The 17351-nt window shown below is 45.1% G+C and overlaps 1 protein-coding gene across 1 annotated transcript; it reads right to left on the bottom strand.

Moving 5' to 3' along the window:
• Positions 1-2580: 2580 nt before the first annotated feature.
• LOC117449662 (uncharacterized) lies at positions 2581-17345 on the bottom strand. Its single transcript, XM_034087455.2, has 8 exons — positions 17245-17345; positions 16939-17088; positions 16647-16747; positions 5684-5764; positions 4872-5019; positions 4183-4262; positions 4000-4093; positions 2581-3510 (listed from the first exon to the last, which is right to left on the bottom strand). The coding sequence occupies exons 2-8, from the start codon at positions 17048-17050 to the stop codon at positions 3101-3103; spliced, it is 1026 nt and encodes a 341-aa protein (XP_033943346.1). The 5' UTR covers positions 17051-17088; positions 17245-17345; the 3' UTR covers positions 2581-3100.
• Positions 17346-17351: the final 6 nt, after the last annotated feature.

The raw sequence follows: 17351 nt of genomic DNA, 5'->3' as shown, positions 1-17351 counted from the left end.
ATAAAACGAACAATGTTTTCTGCACAGTTCTTTGTTCAAGGTAATGACTGAACTCCAGCCGGTCAGAAAGAGCACAAAGGATTGGATGTGATATTTGGGACAACCTTTGACCCCCCTCCTATAGCGCAGCAGGAGCTTGTCTGACAGCTGTGAGTGTGTGTGATGGAGAAAAGTAAAATGGGCTGACAGATTGTGGATGTGCAGTATCTGTGTATTTGTGTGTGTTCACATAGTTCGCACACAGATCCTGGGAATGGAGACAGGCTGGGCGTTTCTGTCCTGACGGCCATCTGAGCATCTGTCTGTATATCTGTCAATCTGTCGTATGGATCCTTCTCTACTAATGCACAGACTAACCCACACACGCACATTATAGTGTATATGAAGACATGTGGCATCGCTCACACACCTCCTGTCAAACTGAATTGTTGCTACTTCAGCACCTTTCAGACATAGTGTACACGCTAACAAAAGATACATTAAATCATTCTTCCAGTACATATTTTTACAATATGACTTAACATAATATACTATTCAAATACTTTTTAATTACATACATTTTTATGAAAAATTACTTTCTTTTCATGACATGAAACTGAAAGACTTTTTTTTATGACATACTTTACTTTTCAAAATACTATACTATGTCGTTTCCTCAGTAACTTTGATACTGATACTAATGACTTATTTTATGACATACTGTTAAAGATGGTGTTCTTTTCGAAGTACTATACTATGTTGTTTTATCTGACGTTTTTACCGTACTATGACTTTTTTCTAATATATTTTTATTAAAATATAATATAAATGTTTGTTTTTGCTTATATTTCCGACATAGTATACTATGTTTTTTTGATTATATTTTCGACATACTATACTAACTTGTTTTTTTCAGATCTTTTCTTGACATACAACACTATTTTGTTAATACCAGAAAAAACACATAGTATAGTAAAAAAATTAATTTGTCAGAAAAAAAACAAAAGAATATATAGTACATAACATAAGTTGAAAAACATAATAAAAATGAACTATAGCATGTCCAAAATATCCAACCTATGAAAATGACATGTGATATGTGTGCGTATATATATATATATATATATATATCCCATACATATATACACTCATACACTCACTATACTATAATAGTTAATACACGCACACTCAAAACACAGGCCATGCAGTGCTTCAGGGTAAACCAAATCCTTCGTCTAATGAGACCCCCCCCCTCCCTGAACACATACACGAACCGTCGACCTCAGACACAAAGGAATTACAATGTGCAGAAGTCTGTCTCACTAAGCCATTTAAAGGTCAGTACATATATTTAGAAAAAAGTAATTGAATTGAATTCTTAAAAAAACAAGACACCTCTTTTCAGAAACTGAAATGTGCCCATTGGTCATGATAATCCTAAAGATCCAATCCAAGATAACAGTTGTCTTTGGTAACTCTCTTTCACTACATGTCACTTGTTAGACGCTTTTATCCAAAGCGACTTACATACATTCAGTACTGTGGGCAATCCCCACAGGAGCAATTTGGGGTGAAGTGTCTTGCCCAGGGACACAATGACATGCTGACTGCAGTGGGGTTTCTTGCTAGATAACACAGGAGCTAAGCCACAACAAGGTTTTTGAGATTTAGGCAAATGTATCACTTAATAAATAAAAAGCTAAGAAAACTGCAAACATGATGGAAAACATTTTATTAAACCCAAAGCACTTGTTCAAGCTGATTTGCATTTTGACAACATTACATCCAACTCAAAAGCTCAGAATTTCATTAATGAAATATCTCATTATGTATAAACCATAGATACACTGAACAAAAATATAAACGCAACACTTTTGTTTTTGCTCCCATTTTTCATGAGATGAACTCAAAGATCTAAAACATTTTCTATATACACAAAATAACCATTTCTCTCAAATATTGTTCACAAATCTGAAAAAATCTGTGATAGTGAGCACTTCTCCTTTGCCAAGATAACCCATCCCACCTCACAGGTGTGGCATATCAAGATGCTGATTAGACAGCATGATTATTGCACAGGTGTGCCTTAGGCTGGCCACAATAAAAGGCCACTCTGAAACGTGCAGTTTTGCTTTATTGGGGGGGTCTGGGGGGGTCCGAAAACCAGTCAGTATCTGGTGTGAGGGGTAGGATTAGGGTTAGGGTTAGGGTAATGTTGTGAATTGAGTGGCCCATGGTGGTGGTGGGGTTATGGTATGGGCAGGCGTATGTTATGGACGACGAACACAGGCCACTCGATTCACAACATTACCCTAACCCTAATCCTACCCCTCACACCAGATACTGCCTGGTTTTCGGACCCCCCCAGACCCCCCGAATAAAGCAAAACTGCACGTTTCAGAGTGGCCTTTTATTGTGGCCAGCCTAAGGCACACCTGTGCAATAACCATGCTGTCTAATCAGCATCTTGATATGCCACACCTGTGAGGTGGGATGGATTATCTCGGCAAAGGAGAAGTGCTCACTATCACAGATCTTTTCAGATTTGTGAACAATATTTGAGAGAAATGGTTATTTTGTGTACATAGAAAATGTTTTAGATCTTTGAGTTCATCTCATGAAAAATGGGAGCAAAAACAAAAGTGTTGCGTTTATATTTGTATTCAGTGCATTTAAAATCACAGCATTAAAGCTTAAAATAATAGTTTAGGCACTGAACTTTTTCTTAATTCTAGAGCTTTGTGTCTACTTACTAGACACTTTCATGTGATTACTTATCACTGAGTGTTTGTGTGTCTCATTGTAACTCAATTAAAGCCTGAAAAATATCTTCTCCCCCACATTAAGAAAGCAGTGTAAGCACATGCTGCGGGAGAAAAGTGTTTAATCTGGTTATCAGCATCCAATATTCATTAGAAAAAATTAAAACACATAATCTTCAGAAGTTATATAAAAGAAAACGGAAGTCCCTGTTTAGTGAAATACTTTGGTTATGTATAATGGAGATGCATTTAGTCCTTTCTATGGGTAGATATGTGAGATGTTTCTCCTATCCCTTTCTTTACTCCTCCTCCTCACCCCATCTGTCACTCCCAGTTAGTTACTCCCCCCTTCCCCCCCTTTAGCTCCTGTACTCATCCCCGCAGTCCCCGATGAGCGCCATGAGGTCCCTGGAGCGTCGTGTCACTGTCTCGATGGCGGCGAGATCTCCCTCCGTCAGCTTCAGGGCGGGGCTGCAGCTCCGCAGAGTGTCGCTGAGGTGCTGCCCTGCCCCAGAGATGCCCAGCCGGCAGCCCACGATGACCCCGCCCACCGCAGGGCGGTCCAGCACGTACCGCGTTGCTACACTGGCCACCGAGCAGTCGTGTGTCCTGGCAACGGTCTCCAAGACAATGAGGAGGTCCTGGAAAAGGCTCCAGCCCCCCCAAGAGTCGATCATATTCTTGTACTTAGAGAGGGAGGCGGTGTAGAGCTCCGCCCTGGAGTTGGGCTCCGTCTTCCCCAGATGACGCTCTGAGAGTAAACCGCCAGCTACAAGAGGACAGAGATGAAGGAGAGAGGGATGGACGATAGAGGGATGGAGGAAAGAGGGATGGAGGAAAGAAGAAGGGGTTACAAGGAGTCAGGAATGAGGAATAGGATGGAGTGAAAATGGAAGGAAACAGCAGGAATAGAGAAATGGAGGAAGAGAATATATGAGATGGAGAAGGAAGAAGTGGGTGAAACAAGAGATGTTGGATAGAAAAAAAGAAGAAACCAGGAGACCAGTGAGGTCAGGAGGAGGAAAAGAGGGGGAAGGAAATGGAGAAAGGATGTGTCGTCATATCGACCATTTTAGAAACCTACCATTTTACATCTTTACACCATGATGCAAAATGTGTTGCTTACATCTTTAAACGGGAAGTAAACCTTCTTTGTTATTTCTCTACAGGAGTTACATTCATATATCGGAGTACATTCAAATAATAAAAACATTAATATGTAATGAGTGTATTTAAAATGTAATGTGTCGTATCTCACCCAGTGTGCCATAAGTGAGGAGCTGAATGTTGTTTGCCACACAGAACTGCTCCATCCTGGCTGCAGGGCGCTGGTCTATCAAAGAGTACTGAACCTGCAGGGCGGACACATTAAACACACGGTTTATAACTGAGGAAGAGAGGCTGATGGAGAAGTGTGCCAGCATGAAGCTGGAAGTGTCACCTGGTTGCTTGAGATGCGGATGCCTCTGCTGGTGATCTCCTCCAGCCTCTGTGTGTCAAAGTTAGTGAGGCTAAGCTCTCCTGAGGAAAAAGGAACAAACCGGTTGAGAGTACAACAAGTCTGAGAATAAATATAAAGATGACACACATAATGTACTGCCAGATCTTCTCATTACCAGTATGCTGCTCATTTTGTTATCCATATGTTAAATGATCCAATAACGATATATGCATCATCATTTGTTGCAAAAATAATCAAAGAAACTTTTTGTTGCTGTAAAATTAACAACATATTACTTTTATTATTTTCTTAGCAGTAAATCTAAATAGAAAAAAAGGCAGACAATTATTTTTGAGCTTGTAGGTTCACTCTTAAGCTTGGTGAGAAATAAATTATCAACACATGGTCCACTGAGTTATCATCTCTGAAACCTTTAACCACACCTCTGCTGCAGTTGAAAAACTGTGGTTGAAAACTAACAAAACTAAAAAGGTTTGTAGATGGACCCTAAGTTAAGCTTATTTCTTTTCAAACTGCCGTTAACAGGTCAAGTATGAACTCTTCCTCCAAATATATTCTGATATCTGATCTGGGAAACCAGTCTGCAAGTCTAGCATTTGTGTAATTAGATTTTTTCCATTTATCTGTACAATGTCTACAATAGGTTTTGTGTAACTCAGTGAACGTACGTATAAGTCCCTCCTGCTGCAGGTCGGACAGGTGTCCCAGTGCCTCCAGGTATCTTTTGTCTCTATAGTCCCACCAGTGGAACTGAACACAGTCCAGACTGTCCACGTGCATACGGGCCATGGAGCGCTGCAGCGCCTTCAGCACCACCTGCATACACAGAGTAACACCTCAGATCCTGTTACACTGTCAACAGTAATTTGATAGTAAATTGAATTCATCCTAAAAGATTTAAAATCTGTCTGTATACATCAACAAAAACATATGATCCCAGACAATGCCATGTATGCTTGGTATTCCTGTACTGAAATGTGCTGTTTCCTATTGGCCAACATATACAATGATATCAATATACCTGTCCTGCACTATTTCAATTTTGGCGACTACATCAGTATAGCGCTAATACCATGTGCATACATAGTTCCGAAGCTGACAACCTAAATCGCTGTAATTACAAAAACATGATTTTGGATTGCTTATATTTGTTAACTGATGATTTAGGAGCATCCTATTGGTACACATAGCAATAAACCACAGGGTTAACCTGGATAACTTGTGATCATGTTGTTTCCATAGCAAGGCCTTCTCAAACAAAGGATATAGGGTTCATTATTTAAGGCCGACTGAACACCAACACATTTACTGAGAATTTTCCGTGCAGCTTTACATTTGTTAAGTGGGCCGGCAGAGGTGATGTCCTAGATCTTTTAAAAAGACACACACTGCTCTCTAGTGGATAAAAGTATTCTCACTGTAAAACACGGCAGACTGAGTGGGGGTGTCCCTCTCTCCCACACATTTTTCAGCCACTCACCTTGCGGTCCATTGGTCCCGGTCGAGGCACGTATTTGGTCAGACTCTGCAGACCTGTGGTGCTGATTCCAGATTTGCACCTCTATAGATCGGAAAGGAAGTCATACAAATATAACTCGCTTGAATTTATTAAAATCGAGAATCGCCCTTTTAAATATTTTACAAATTAGCATTTTGTTCCTCCTGTTTCATGCTGCCAACACATTTGAAAGGATTCAGTATGTAAGACATTTTCCTTGATGAGTTCATTTTAAAAGGTTAAAAGGTACAAGGAGCATGGAAAGCTTGTGTGTAATGAGGTTACATGTGTGAAGAAGAGAAAAGCTTGTTGTAGGATAGAAGAGCTCTCCATCTCTCTGCACATTATTCCAGGTGAATGGCTGAGACCACGGTCGATACCATTAGACTGTCACAGCACATCAGGCGGGAAAAACTGATCAGAGCCACACTGGGACCGTGTGTGTGTGTGTGTGTGTGTGTGTGTGTGTGTGTGTGTGTGTGTGTGTGTGTGTGTGTGTGTGTGTGTGTGTGTGTGTGTGTGTGTGTGTGTGTGTGTGTGTGTCTATCCACTTCTATCATGTATGTGTGTTTTTAGTTTTTAGTTCATAGCTCACTGCACTCTGTTTTCTTTAGCCTCTCTTGTTATGTCTCCTCTGCGCTTTTGCGTGTATTTTGTGTGCGTGTTTTTGAAGTAGTGTATGCATTTTCAGTGTAGTGTGGGAATAAAAAAATAAACAAAGCAAATAGTTCCACAAGAAAAGAGTTCCAAAACCAAGGGTTACGGAACAGAGTTTTCAACACAAGGAGTCAGAATTCTCCTTCCTTACAGCCACATTCAGCCACATGAACACACACTGTTCACTTCTGTCTGTGCCATCAACTGATCAACTGTGCTCGACTACTCTCTAGTCTCTCGTTGGAAAATTGTAATTGTGTTGTTAAGTCTGTTCTGTACTCTGATATACAGCAACAGCATATCAATGGAGTCCATTGAAGAAAGCAGAGACAACTCTTCTTTGGCTCTAACTACTCCACGCTCTGTTACCCCTGCTTCTACCCAGGATGGTTTCACAGTCAGCGAGAGTTTTCTGATGTCCAGAAACACAATATCAATGGAGTCCATTGAAGAAAGCAGAGACAACTCTTCTATGGCTTCAGCAACTCCACGCTCTGTTACCCCTACTTCTACCCAGGATGGTTTCACAGTCAGCGAGAGTTTTCAGAAATCCAGCAACAACATGCCCATGGATTTCCTTGAAGGAAGCAAAGGCATCTACAGACCCATCAGGGTGTTGTTCGACACCCCCATATATGAGCGGGCTCTGCAGGTCTTCTGGCATATCAGCTCTTACAAGACCAAGATCGCACTGGTGATATAACTTTTGCGGCTTCAGCAGAAAGACATGATCCCATCTGAGGTGACTGTCGATGACATGACAGACCTGCTGCGAGAAGAAAGCAAAAGCTCACTGAGAGTGCAGCTCTGGGACTTTGAAGTAGAGGACCGTGATGAAGACGTTGCAAAGCCTATTCTCAATCTGTTGTGGGAGGTGATCAACAGCATGAAAATGCGAGACATCGTGTTTGAAGCCAGAAGGCTGCTCATGTCCCCAAGTGACATCCCTGCTGGTTTTCGTCACCCACAGAGCCCAGGATGCAGCCAGACCCTGAGTCAAGAGAACTCGCGAACCCGAGGGTGCCTGCGAGTGCGAGCTCTGACTTGTACGGGCCCCACAGCAATTGCTTCCACAAAACAGTGTGAGAGCCGTTGCTTAGTAACAGGCTTGCCCTTGTAAGGGATAGCCCAGGACACAGGGGGCTTGGTCATTATGGCAAAGCACCCCCGATTATGGTACCGCTCACGGGCCAGGCCCATAGAGCCAAGCGCTCTGGGTGTGGGTGAAAGATCGCCCCCCCCCCCCGCTTGGGACAGTATGTCCCTGCGTAGTGGGAGCTGCCATGGCTGCCCGCACAGCAGCTGATATATCTCCGCTAGCCAGTACATAGCTGGCCAGTGTGGAGCTATCAGAATAAGTGTGTGGCGTTGCTCTCTCACTCTGGCCAGAGTTGGAGGTATCAGAGCCAGGGGTGGAAAAGCGTACAGAAGGCCCGGGGGCCAATCGTGCGCGAGTGCATCCACGCCTAACGGTGCGAACAGATCCACCGCGGCTCTGCCGTAACGCACCCACAGCTGGCTCACAATCCTTGGATGTAGAGTCCAGTCTGCATATAGTGGTGCACCTCTGGACAGCAAATCTGCCCCGAGGTTCATCACTCCCGGTACGTGCGTCGCTCTCAGAGAGAGGAGACGTCTACCGCTCCATAAGATAAGTTTGCGCGCCAGTGTGTGTAACTGGAGAGAACGCAAACCCCCTTGGCGGTTAATATAGGATATTGTGGTCGTATTGTCTGTCCTCACGAGGACGTGATATCCCCTGAGGAAAGGCAGAAAGCGTTTTAGGGTGAGGAACACCGCTAAAAGCTCCAGGTAATTTATGTGCGCCCGCTGGAGGTCTCTGCTCCAGAGACCCCTCACCGGGCGACCTTCATAAATACCTCCCCAACCTGTCAGACATGCGTCCGTGGTGACCACTTTCCGTGAAAGGACAGCACCCATGGGCACACCTCGTACTAGAAAAGTCGGGTGCAACCAGTGGCGCAGTGCCATTACGCATCTCACAGTAACCATCACTTTAGTTTTAGGGCGGCCACCCAGCGCTGAAACTCCCTCATGTGTAAGCGTCCCAGTCGTACGACCAGGATGGCTGACGCCATGAGCCCCAGCAATCGCAGGCATGATCTGAAGAGAACATGTTTGCGAAGCTGGAAAAGAGCAAGACAAGCTCCGAAAGCTTTCACTCTTTCCACTGACAAGCGAGCTGTAAAGGGCACCGAGTTCAGGCGTAACCCCAGGAAGAGTATAGTCTGCGCGGGGCACAACATGCTCTTCTCTGTATTTATTATGAAACCCAGGTTGAGCAGGTGCTTTACGAGGACATTTGTCTGCGTAACAGCCTCCTGCTCCGACTGTGCGAGAAGCAGCCAGTCGTCCAGGTAGGTCGCCAGGCGAATGCCCTGTTGTCTCAACGGGGCTATCGCGGCTTCCGTACACCGTACAAACACCCTTGGACTGAGAGACAGACCGAAGGGGAGTACTCTGTATTCATAACGTCACTCTACACTCGTCGATCAGAGCGAGCGGAGCGCATTTTCGCGAGCGGAGCACATTTTCTCATCCGCCTCACGGAGCGTGGAAAGTGAGGGGCAGGGCTGCCTCTCTTCCGTCGGCGTGGATAGGAGGTTTACCTGTGCACCTGTGCTATTGTGGGGAGGTTTTTCCCGGGAAGTCGCGGAGAGACGGAGCGGCTGCACGTTGTTGTTTGGGCCCCCTTTTTCCACTTGCCCAGTTGTGCTGTGGCGGGGACCTGCTTCCACTTGTCGTGTGCTGCTGTCCTGGCGAGATTTTACCCCGGGGGGCGTAGACCGGAGCGGCTTCGCGTTCAGGCTGCGGCCTGCTTTACACCTGCTGTAGCGGAGGCCTGTATCCACCTGCTCCACCTGTCGTGCTCTACGGTGCCGAGGACGTTTTACCACGGGGATATCGCTGAGAGACCGGAGCGCCTCTACGCCTCGAGCTGGTCCTGCTTCGCCTATCCTGCTGTAGGCCTACTGAGGAGGTTCTGCACCGGGGATATCGCGAGGAGAACGGAGCGCCTCCACATTTCGGGCCTGCTTGCACGCCTATCCGGATGCTCTGCTGGTCTGGGAAAATGGCCCATATCGGGATTCTGCTGTGCCTGTTAACTGTTTTGGACTATGAGAAGATCTCTAGTCATTCTGAGAAGACTACTGGATTCAGGTCTGTTCTGCCACCCGCAGTGGGCATCCCCTGCAAAGGTTCGGATGTGTTACACAAACAATTACCGGTTGCCTTGTCACAGACAATCTGCTTGACAAAATATGTTTGTCTTTTTTATTTTCCTGCGATGATGGTTCTTCAGGACTGCTTCTTAAGCTCTAATCACACTCTCGCAGACTTTTCCGGTGTGTCTAAATTAGATGACAATGTATGTGTGTCATTTAAGAGGAAAAGATGCCTGGTTTTTTTGTTGTTATTACTGTCAGGAAATGTACAACCTAACTCTGGTCCGTCCTGTAGTAGTAGTCAGATCGCTACTCCTGCTGATTTTAAAGCTAGGTCTGGGTTGGGTTTCATCCACTTGAATGTGCGCAGTCTGTTAGGTAAACTAGATTTTGTCCGTATCTGGGCAAAATCGACTGACGCTGACGTCATTGTCTTATCAGAAACATGGCTAAATAAGTCTATTTTGGCCTCTGACATTGCCTTAAATGGTTTTAATGTGTATCGTACCGACCGGCCTAATAAAGGTGGTGGCGTTGCAATTTATGTTAAGAATAAGTTCAGTGTAACCACATTAATTTCCAAATCGATCAGTAAGCAATTTGAATTGTTAGCCTTAAATATAGAAGTGGCAAAGGGTCAACAGGTCATGGTGGTGGGCTGCTACAGACCCCCCTCAGCTGTCAAAGACTCCTTGTCTTCACTAGCAAATCTTTTATCACAACTAGACTACAAGGAAATAGTGCTACTTGGAGATTTTAACTGGGACTGGTTAACTGCAGTGTCAGAGGATTTTAAAAACCTTTGTATCTCTTTAAATGTTACTCAGATTGTGGACAGTCCTACTCGCCCAAATATTAAGTCCCCTAATAAATCCTCCCTAATTGATCTCATTTGAACTAATGTTCCCCATAAATATTCTTCTGTGGGAGTATTTGCGAATGATCTGAGCGATCACTGTGTTGTAGCCACAATTAGGGACACTAAGGTCCAAAAGGTTAAACCTCGCATTATCATCAAGAGAGACATAAAACATTTTGTGGAGCAGGGTTTTGTGCATGATCTGTTTGATTTTGATTGGGGTAAAATCGATTTGTGTGCTGATGTTGAAACCGCATGGTCTTATTTTTATCTTGGTTTTATGGAGATCATTGACGGACATGCACCCCTGCGTAAATTTAGAGTAAAGGGACGAGACAATCCTTGGTTTTCTGCTGAGCTGTCTAGTCTCCTTCATGAGAGAAACAAGGCCTGGGCAAAGGCTAGGAAATCAGGCTCAGAGGTAGAATGGCTGCGTTTTAGGCAGCTAAGGAATAGCTTCACTTCAAATGTAAAAAGTGCAAAGTCGAAGTACTATTTGTCAGTTACCACAGAAAACCTAAATAATCCTAGGAAATGTTGGAAAGCAATAAAATCGATATCAACCGGTGAGATCCGTAATGATCTACCTCCGTGCCTTACCACAGGATCTGGCCCTATATCGGACAGGGCCACTATGCTAAATTGCTTTAATGAGCATTTTGTGTCTTGTGGCTCTCTGTTTGATTCTGTCACTAACTCTGCTTCTGTAAACACCACAGTCTGTGACTCTGAACAACGTGGTCTGGAAAACCCTTTCAGTTTTACCCCTTTTACTGTTGATGTTGTTCATGAAGCCTTATCTAAGCTAGATCCTAGGAAACCGGCTGGCCCGGACAACTTAGAACCTTTCTTTTTAAAGATAGCTGCAGACTTTATTGCTCCACCTCTCACTTCTCTTTTTAACCTCTCCCTCAGCACAAATACAATTCCAAAAGTATGGAAGTCTGCTTATGTCTTGCCTTTACTGAAAGGAGGAGAGGCAACTATTTTAAATAACTATAGGCCAATCTCTAAATTGTCAGTTCTGGCTAAGGTTCTTGAACGCCTAGTGAGTGAACAGGTAAAGGAGTTTTTATGTACAAATGACATCCTGTCTAAACATCAGTCAGGCTTCAGAAAGAAACACAGCACCATCACTGCCACAATGAAAGTGGTGAATGACATTACTAGTATTTTAGATAATAAGCAGAGTTGTGCAGCTCTGTTTATTGACCTTTCCAAAGCATTTGACACCGTTGATCATCGCATCTTAAAGCAGAGGCTACTCAGTATTGGCATATCCAGCCTTGCAGTGGGGTGGTTTGTGAACTACCTCTCTGAAAGGTCCCAATGTGTTCAGTTTGATGGACTGTCTTCTGAGTGGTTAAACATTTCTAATGGTGTACCACAAGGTTCTGTTTTAGGACCACTTTTATTCTCCATATATATTAACAGTGTAGGTGATAATGTGGATGAAGCTACTTTACATTTTTATGTGGATGATACTGTGATGTATTGTGCAGGTCCCACCATTAAGGAGGCTGTTGTTAAATTACAGGCTGTTTTTAACACTATTCAGACTCAGTTCTCTGAATTAAAGCTTCTTTTAAATGTGGATAAAACCAAGGTAATGCTCTTTTCAAAAGCAAAAAAGACACCAGAGCCTGTTTTAGATATTGTAACTACGCAAGGAACAAAACTTGAAGTTGTTGCCTGTTACAAATACCTTGGTATCTGGCTTGATGATTGTCTCACTTTTAAACCTCATGTCAATAACCTGCTAAAAAAGCTGAGGGTTAGGCTAGGTTTCTTCTACAGCAACAAGTCCTGTTTCTCGCTTGAGGCCAGGAAAAGGCTAGTCACTGTGACCTTTTTACCTGTGCTGGACTACGGGGATCTGGTCTATATGAATGCACCTGCCAATTGCCTGATCAAGTTAGATGCCGCCTATCACAGAGCACTGAGATTTGTGACAAACTGTAAAGCATTAACCCATCACTGTACCCTGTATGCAAGGGCTGGTTTGCTTTCACTAACTGTACGGAGGCTCAGTCACTGGTACATTTTTATATACAAAGCCATGCTAGGGAAACTTCCATCTTATATCTGCTCCCTGATCTCACGGAAAATTGTAAGTGGCTACTGCCTGAGATCGAATGCTGTGGTTTTATTAAATGTGCCAACTGCTAGGACTGTCTTAGGGAAGACAGCTTTTAGATGCGCAGCTCCTCTGTCTTGGAATAGTCTGCAAATTAAATGGAAACTGAACAATCTGGTGCCACTAAATGTTTTTAAAGCTCGGTTGGATGCTAGTCAATCAGAAGCTATTGGTACCTGCTTATGTGGATAATTATGTAAATGATGCTGTATGATGTCCTTTTGTTGTTCTGTTTATGCTTTTATGTTTCATGTAGAACTACTTGAACAGGTCTCCCTTGGAAAAGAGATCAATGGTCTCAATGGGATTTTATCTGTATAAATAAAGGTTTGAAATGAAATGAAATAACAGATCCCCTGAAATGCGAATCTCAGATATTTCCTGTGTGGGTAATATACTGGGATATGAAAATACGCATCTTTCAGGTCGACTGATGTAAACCAGTCATCTTTTCGTACGAGCCGCAGCAGAGATGTGTGAGTGAGCATTCTGAACTTATATCTTTTTAGATATTTGTTCAGAGCCCTTAAATCAAGTATTGGCTGAATTCCGTTCCCTCCCCGTTTGGGAACGAGGAAGTACTTGGAATAGAAGCCGCCCTGACTCTGCTCGGCGGGTACAATAGATAAAGCCCTCTTTTCTAGGAGCGAGAGAATCTCTTTCTCCAGAATGTGGGCTGAATCTCCTCGGGCCTGCGAGTGCAGAATGCCCGAGAAGCGAAGAGGGGTGACAGCGAATTGGAATCTGTAGCCCTGTGTTACTGTCTTGAAAACCCAAGCAGATGTTGTGAGCATCTTCCACTGCGTGCTCCTTAGAGCCAGTGAGGATGTCACATCTCCTCCTCTCTGAGTCTCTATTTGTAGTGTTATGGGGCCCTCTAGTGTCTGAACACAGTGGTGCCCCTTCCTCGACTGCTGGTCGAAATTCTGGGTTGCCTGAGCTGCAGCCGGAACTGGAGAATTTCTAGGCCAGCTTGCCCTTGTCTCCAGCCTGGGCTGGGGACTCGGGGTGGGCTGCGTCCTCCTCTGCGTCTTCAGTGCTTTAAACCGAGCAGAGTTCGAGGCAGCTTGGGCAGAGGACTGCTGCTGCGAGAGCAGCGGCTGGACCCTCCGAGGGAGGCAGAGGTGGAGTGCCTCGTCCTCCCTCTTCTTCGTCTCACACCTCCTTTGCATGGAGGCGAGAGCGGAGCCGAAAATTCCCTCAGGAACGATGGGCATATCCAGCACATCCTCCTTTTCCCGGTCTGGGAGAGTGGTGAGGTTGAGCCATCTCGCTCTTTCCTGCACCACCATGATCCCAATTACCTTGCCCGTGGCCTGGACGGCGCAGCGTTGGACACAGAGACAAATGTCCGTGACCGCTGCCATCTCGTCCAGAGTGGCTGCCCCCGGGTTACCCGACAGGTCCTCGCAGAGCTCCGCTTGGTAGGCGGTTAACAGCGAGGACACATTCAGGGCCCTGGCGGACAACGCTGCAGCTTTGTAGGCCTTTTCAGTCATTGCTGACTGAAAGCGGTCCGACTTTGCTGGCAGCGTGGGGTTCCTGCTTGGTGACGGGCCCACCTTTGGTAGAAGGTCAGCCGCTATGTTCCATGTCGATAGCTCCTCGGGCGTGTTCCAGCCCGAGGCATGACGAACAGACCTGGTGTGTGTCTGTGCCCGAGATCTTCAACCCGCAGCCGCAGAGTCGAGCCACAGAGTCGAGCCACAGAGTCCCTGACTCCTCTGTTGTGAGGGAGAGGGGCGTCCATCTTGGTCGCCTCGTGGCGTGGAGAGGAGCCGCTCTCGACAGGTGGGACAGGAGAAATATATATTACCAGGTTGATTTTAAATACTAACAGCGTTAGTACTACCATCTTCCTGCGAAGCAGAAGGAGTAGCCGGCGAGCGCCCGTCGACCGAAATGGGTATTTGGGTTCAGTTTGTGGACAGTGAAGCTTGCCCGGCTACTGTAGAGATGTGCTCTGAAGCGAGAAGAGGTGTTTGAATGACGCATTCGTTGTGGCGCAAGCTACTTATAGGGGGTCATTTCCCTGACGCTGACGTCAAGATCACCAGCCAATCAGGATTGGCGTAATGAGATTGATGCTTCTGTTTGCTCCGCGATGAGGCGCATCCCATAGTGAGACATCGAACGGAGTGTTATGAATGAGAACTGCAGCCAGCTAGCAGATGTAGTGGATGGTGCAGAGACCATTCACACCCTGGCTGGAGATCTGAATGAGGAGCTTGGTCTGGAGCTCAGTGGAGAACAAGGCCCTGCTGTGACTCTGGCTCTTCCAACCCCACATGATGGACCTGTTGTCATGACTGCAGCGCAGGATGAACAGACAATCAGGAAGCATGAGGTCAAAAGGAAGAGACGAGTCCAGCCCTTCTTGCTACTGCCTGCCTGAAGACGCAGACTGTGAATGTTCCTCAGTTTTCCATTTAATTTCTATTATTGTTGAACAATTAAATTAATTGTTGCATTTGAGTCATTATGCAGCACTGTTTCATTTTTAATGATTTTTAATTCATGATCTAACAGTTACTGAAAGTTTTGAAGGTGCATTTCTAATAGGACCACTGGTGTAATTGAATGGGTACGTTAACCATAGCTGTTAACCATACCTGGATTTCTAGGTGATGGGTAAAAAGATAAATTACTTTTAAAAGTGTCTCTTGTTTTGCTGTTTGAAATCATTCTCTAAAATCAAAGCTTATTGTTAAAAATATACACCAGCAAGGTTTCCCCTAATTATATTAGGTAGTATATTAGTTAGTCATATTGAATTTAAACAGAAGCTTGAAGGTCATTAAACACTTTGATTAAAATAATAATAAATAAGTTGGCCGGTGAGGGTTGGCCTCCGCCAGGGCTGCGCTTTGTCACCAATCCTGTTTGTAATATACATGGATCGGATTTCGAGGCGTAGTCATGGGGGAGGGGGTCTACAGTTCGGTGGACTAAGGATTGCACCACTGCTTTTTGCAGATGATGTGGTTCTGATGGCTTCATCGGTCTGCGACCTTCAGCACTCACTGGATCGGTTCGCAACCGAGTGTGAAGCGGCTGGGATGAGGATCAGCACCTCCAAATCTGAGGCCATGGTTCTCAGCAGGAAACCGATAGACTGTCCACTCCAAGTAGGGAATGAGTCCTTACCCCCAAGTGAAGGAGTTCAAGTATCTCGGGGTCTTGTTCTCGAGTGAGGGAACAATGGAGCGTGAGATGGGCCGGAGAATCGGAGCAGCGGGGGTACTGCAGTCGCTTTACCGCACCGTTGTGACGAAAAGGGAGCTGAGCCAGAAGGCAAAGCTCTCTGTCTACCGGGCCATTTTCGTTCCTACCCTCACCTATGGTCATGAAGGATGGGTCATGACCGAAAGAACGAGATCGCGGATACAAGCGGCCGAGATGGGTTTCCTCCGCCGGGTGGCTGGTGTCTCCCTTAGGGATAAGGTGAGAAGTTCGGTCATCAGGGAGGGACTCGGAGTTGAGCCGCTCCTCCTTCGCGTCGAAAGAAGCCAGTTGAGGTGGTTCGGGCACCTAGTTAGGATGCCACCTGGGCGCCTCCCTAGGGAGGTGTTCCAGGCACGTCCAGCTGGGAAGAGACCAAGGGGTAGACCTAGGACCAGGTGGAGGGATTATATCTCTTCGCTGGCCTGGGAGCGCCTTGGGATCCCCCAGTCAGAGCTGGTTGATGTCGCCAGGGAAAAGAAAGTTTGGGGCTCTCTGCTGGAACTGCTACCCCCGCGACCCGACCACGGATAAGCGGGAGAAGATGGATGGAAGTTGGAAAATATTTTGAGGTTCAAAAAAAGATCAACTATGGTCAAGACTTAAATAGGAAGTGTGTGTATACTTGGTTAAATTAAGAGTAGCAAAATACCATCAAATATGTCGGACAAAAAAAAACACGTAATCCATAAACTGAGATCTATTTATTATGGATGAAAAGGAAATAGGGAGAATCAGTCCTGCTGAATCCATCCCTGCTCAGTTCCTGGCCTCTAGTTTAGTTTAGGATATATATCGAGGATAGGAGTCGATGAGGGGAATTAGTGAAATGAGAAAGGGCCACTATCTGGAACTCTGTGTGTGTGGTGTGTGTGTTTGTACCTGGTTGTTAAACTGTCCAAATATATCCTCTGCAGGCCCATAAATGTCTGCCATGTCAAATGTGGTCAGACCAGCATCTACGTAGGCCTGCATGGCCTCCACTGGAGACAAGAGAACATAAGATAAAATATTAGTCAATTAAGATCTCCACGACTGATGTTAACGTAGGCTACATCTACACAAATGTATAAAGTGGTTTTTTTTTCAATTCCAACCCAGTGACCCTTTCCACAAAACACGTAGGCCTATAGCTTTCATTTTTCTGCATTATTTCCACCATATTAGTGTTTACCTGCTTTGTCATTATTCACGGCTCCGTGAGCCCCGGACACCTGCCACATCCCGTTCAGCACCCGGCAGATCTCCAGACCTCCGGAAAGTCTCACTTTGGGCACCGGGGACATCCTGCGGTTTGTGCCGGGGAAGAGCTACTAGGAGCAGCCTGCAGTATGAACACAAATCAGCTGTCTTCCACGGTGCAAGGCATCACATGATTTTCCTTCATGAGTTGTCAGTCAACTTAACGCATTAAGCCGTTTAATACGTAACTACAGGATGGAAACATTTAAATCAGCTACATTCATACAAAATGACTTACTTTATGTTTCCTACAAGACGTATCCGAAACAGCTCTTCAGTTCTCAACAACACGCGGAACAGTTACAAAACATTTTTGCGTAAGTGTTATAAAAAGCCTCGAGTGAT

The sequence above is a fragment of the Pseudochaenichthys georgianus genome, chromosome 7 (assembly GCF_902827115.2).
Source record: "Pseudochaenichthys georgianus chromosome 7, fPseGeo1.2, whole genome shotgun sequence".
NCBI lineage: Eukaryota > Metazoa > Chordata > Actinopteri > Perciformes > Channichthyidae > Pseudochaenichthys > Pseudochaenichthys georgianus.
Note: the sequence above shows the minus strand (reverse complement) of the source record. Positions and strands in the feature narration are given on the sequence as shown.

What these genes read in the sequence shown, in the direction of transcription:
- LOC117449662 (XM_034087455.2), bottom strand. Translation starts at nt 17,050, where the DNA reads ATGTCCCCGGTGCCCAAAGTGAGACTTTCCGGAGGTCTGGAGATCTGC. An exon ending in CGTGAATAATGACAAAGCAG is followed by an intron (nt 16,748 to 16,938) that starts GTAAACACTAAT and finishes TCTTGTCTCCAG; the next exon opens with TGGAGGCCATGCAGGCCTAC. An exon ending in TTGGACAGTTTAACAACCAG is followed by an intron (nt 5,765 to 16,646) that starts GTACAAACACAC and finishes TCCGATCTATAG; the next exon opens with AGGTGCAAATCTGGAATCAG.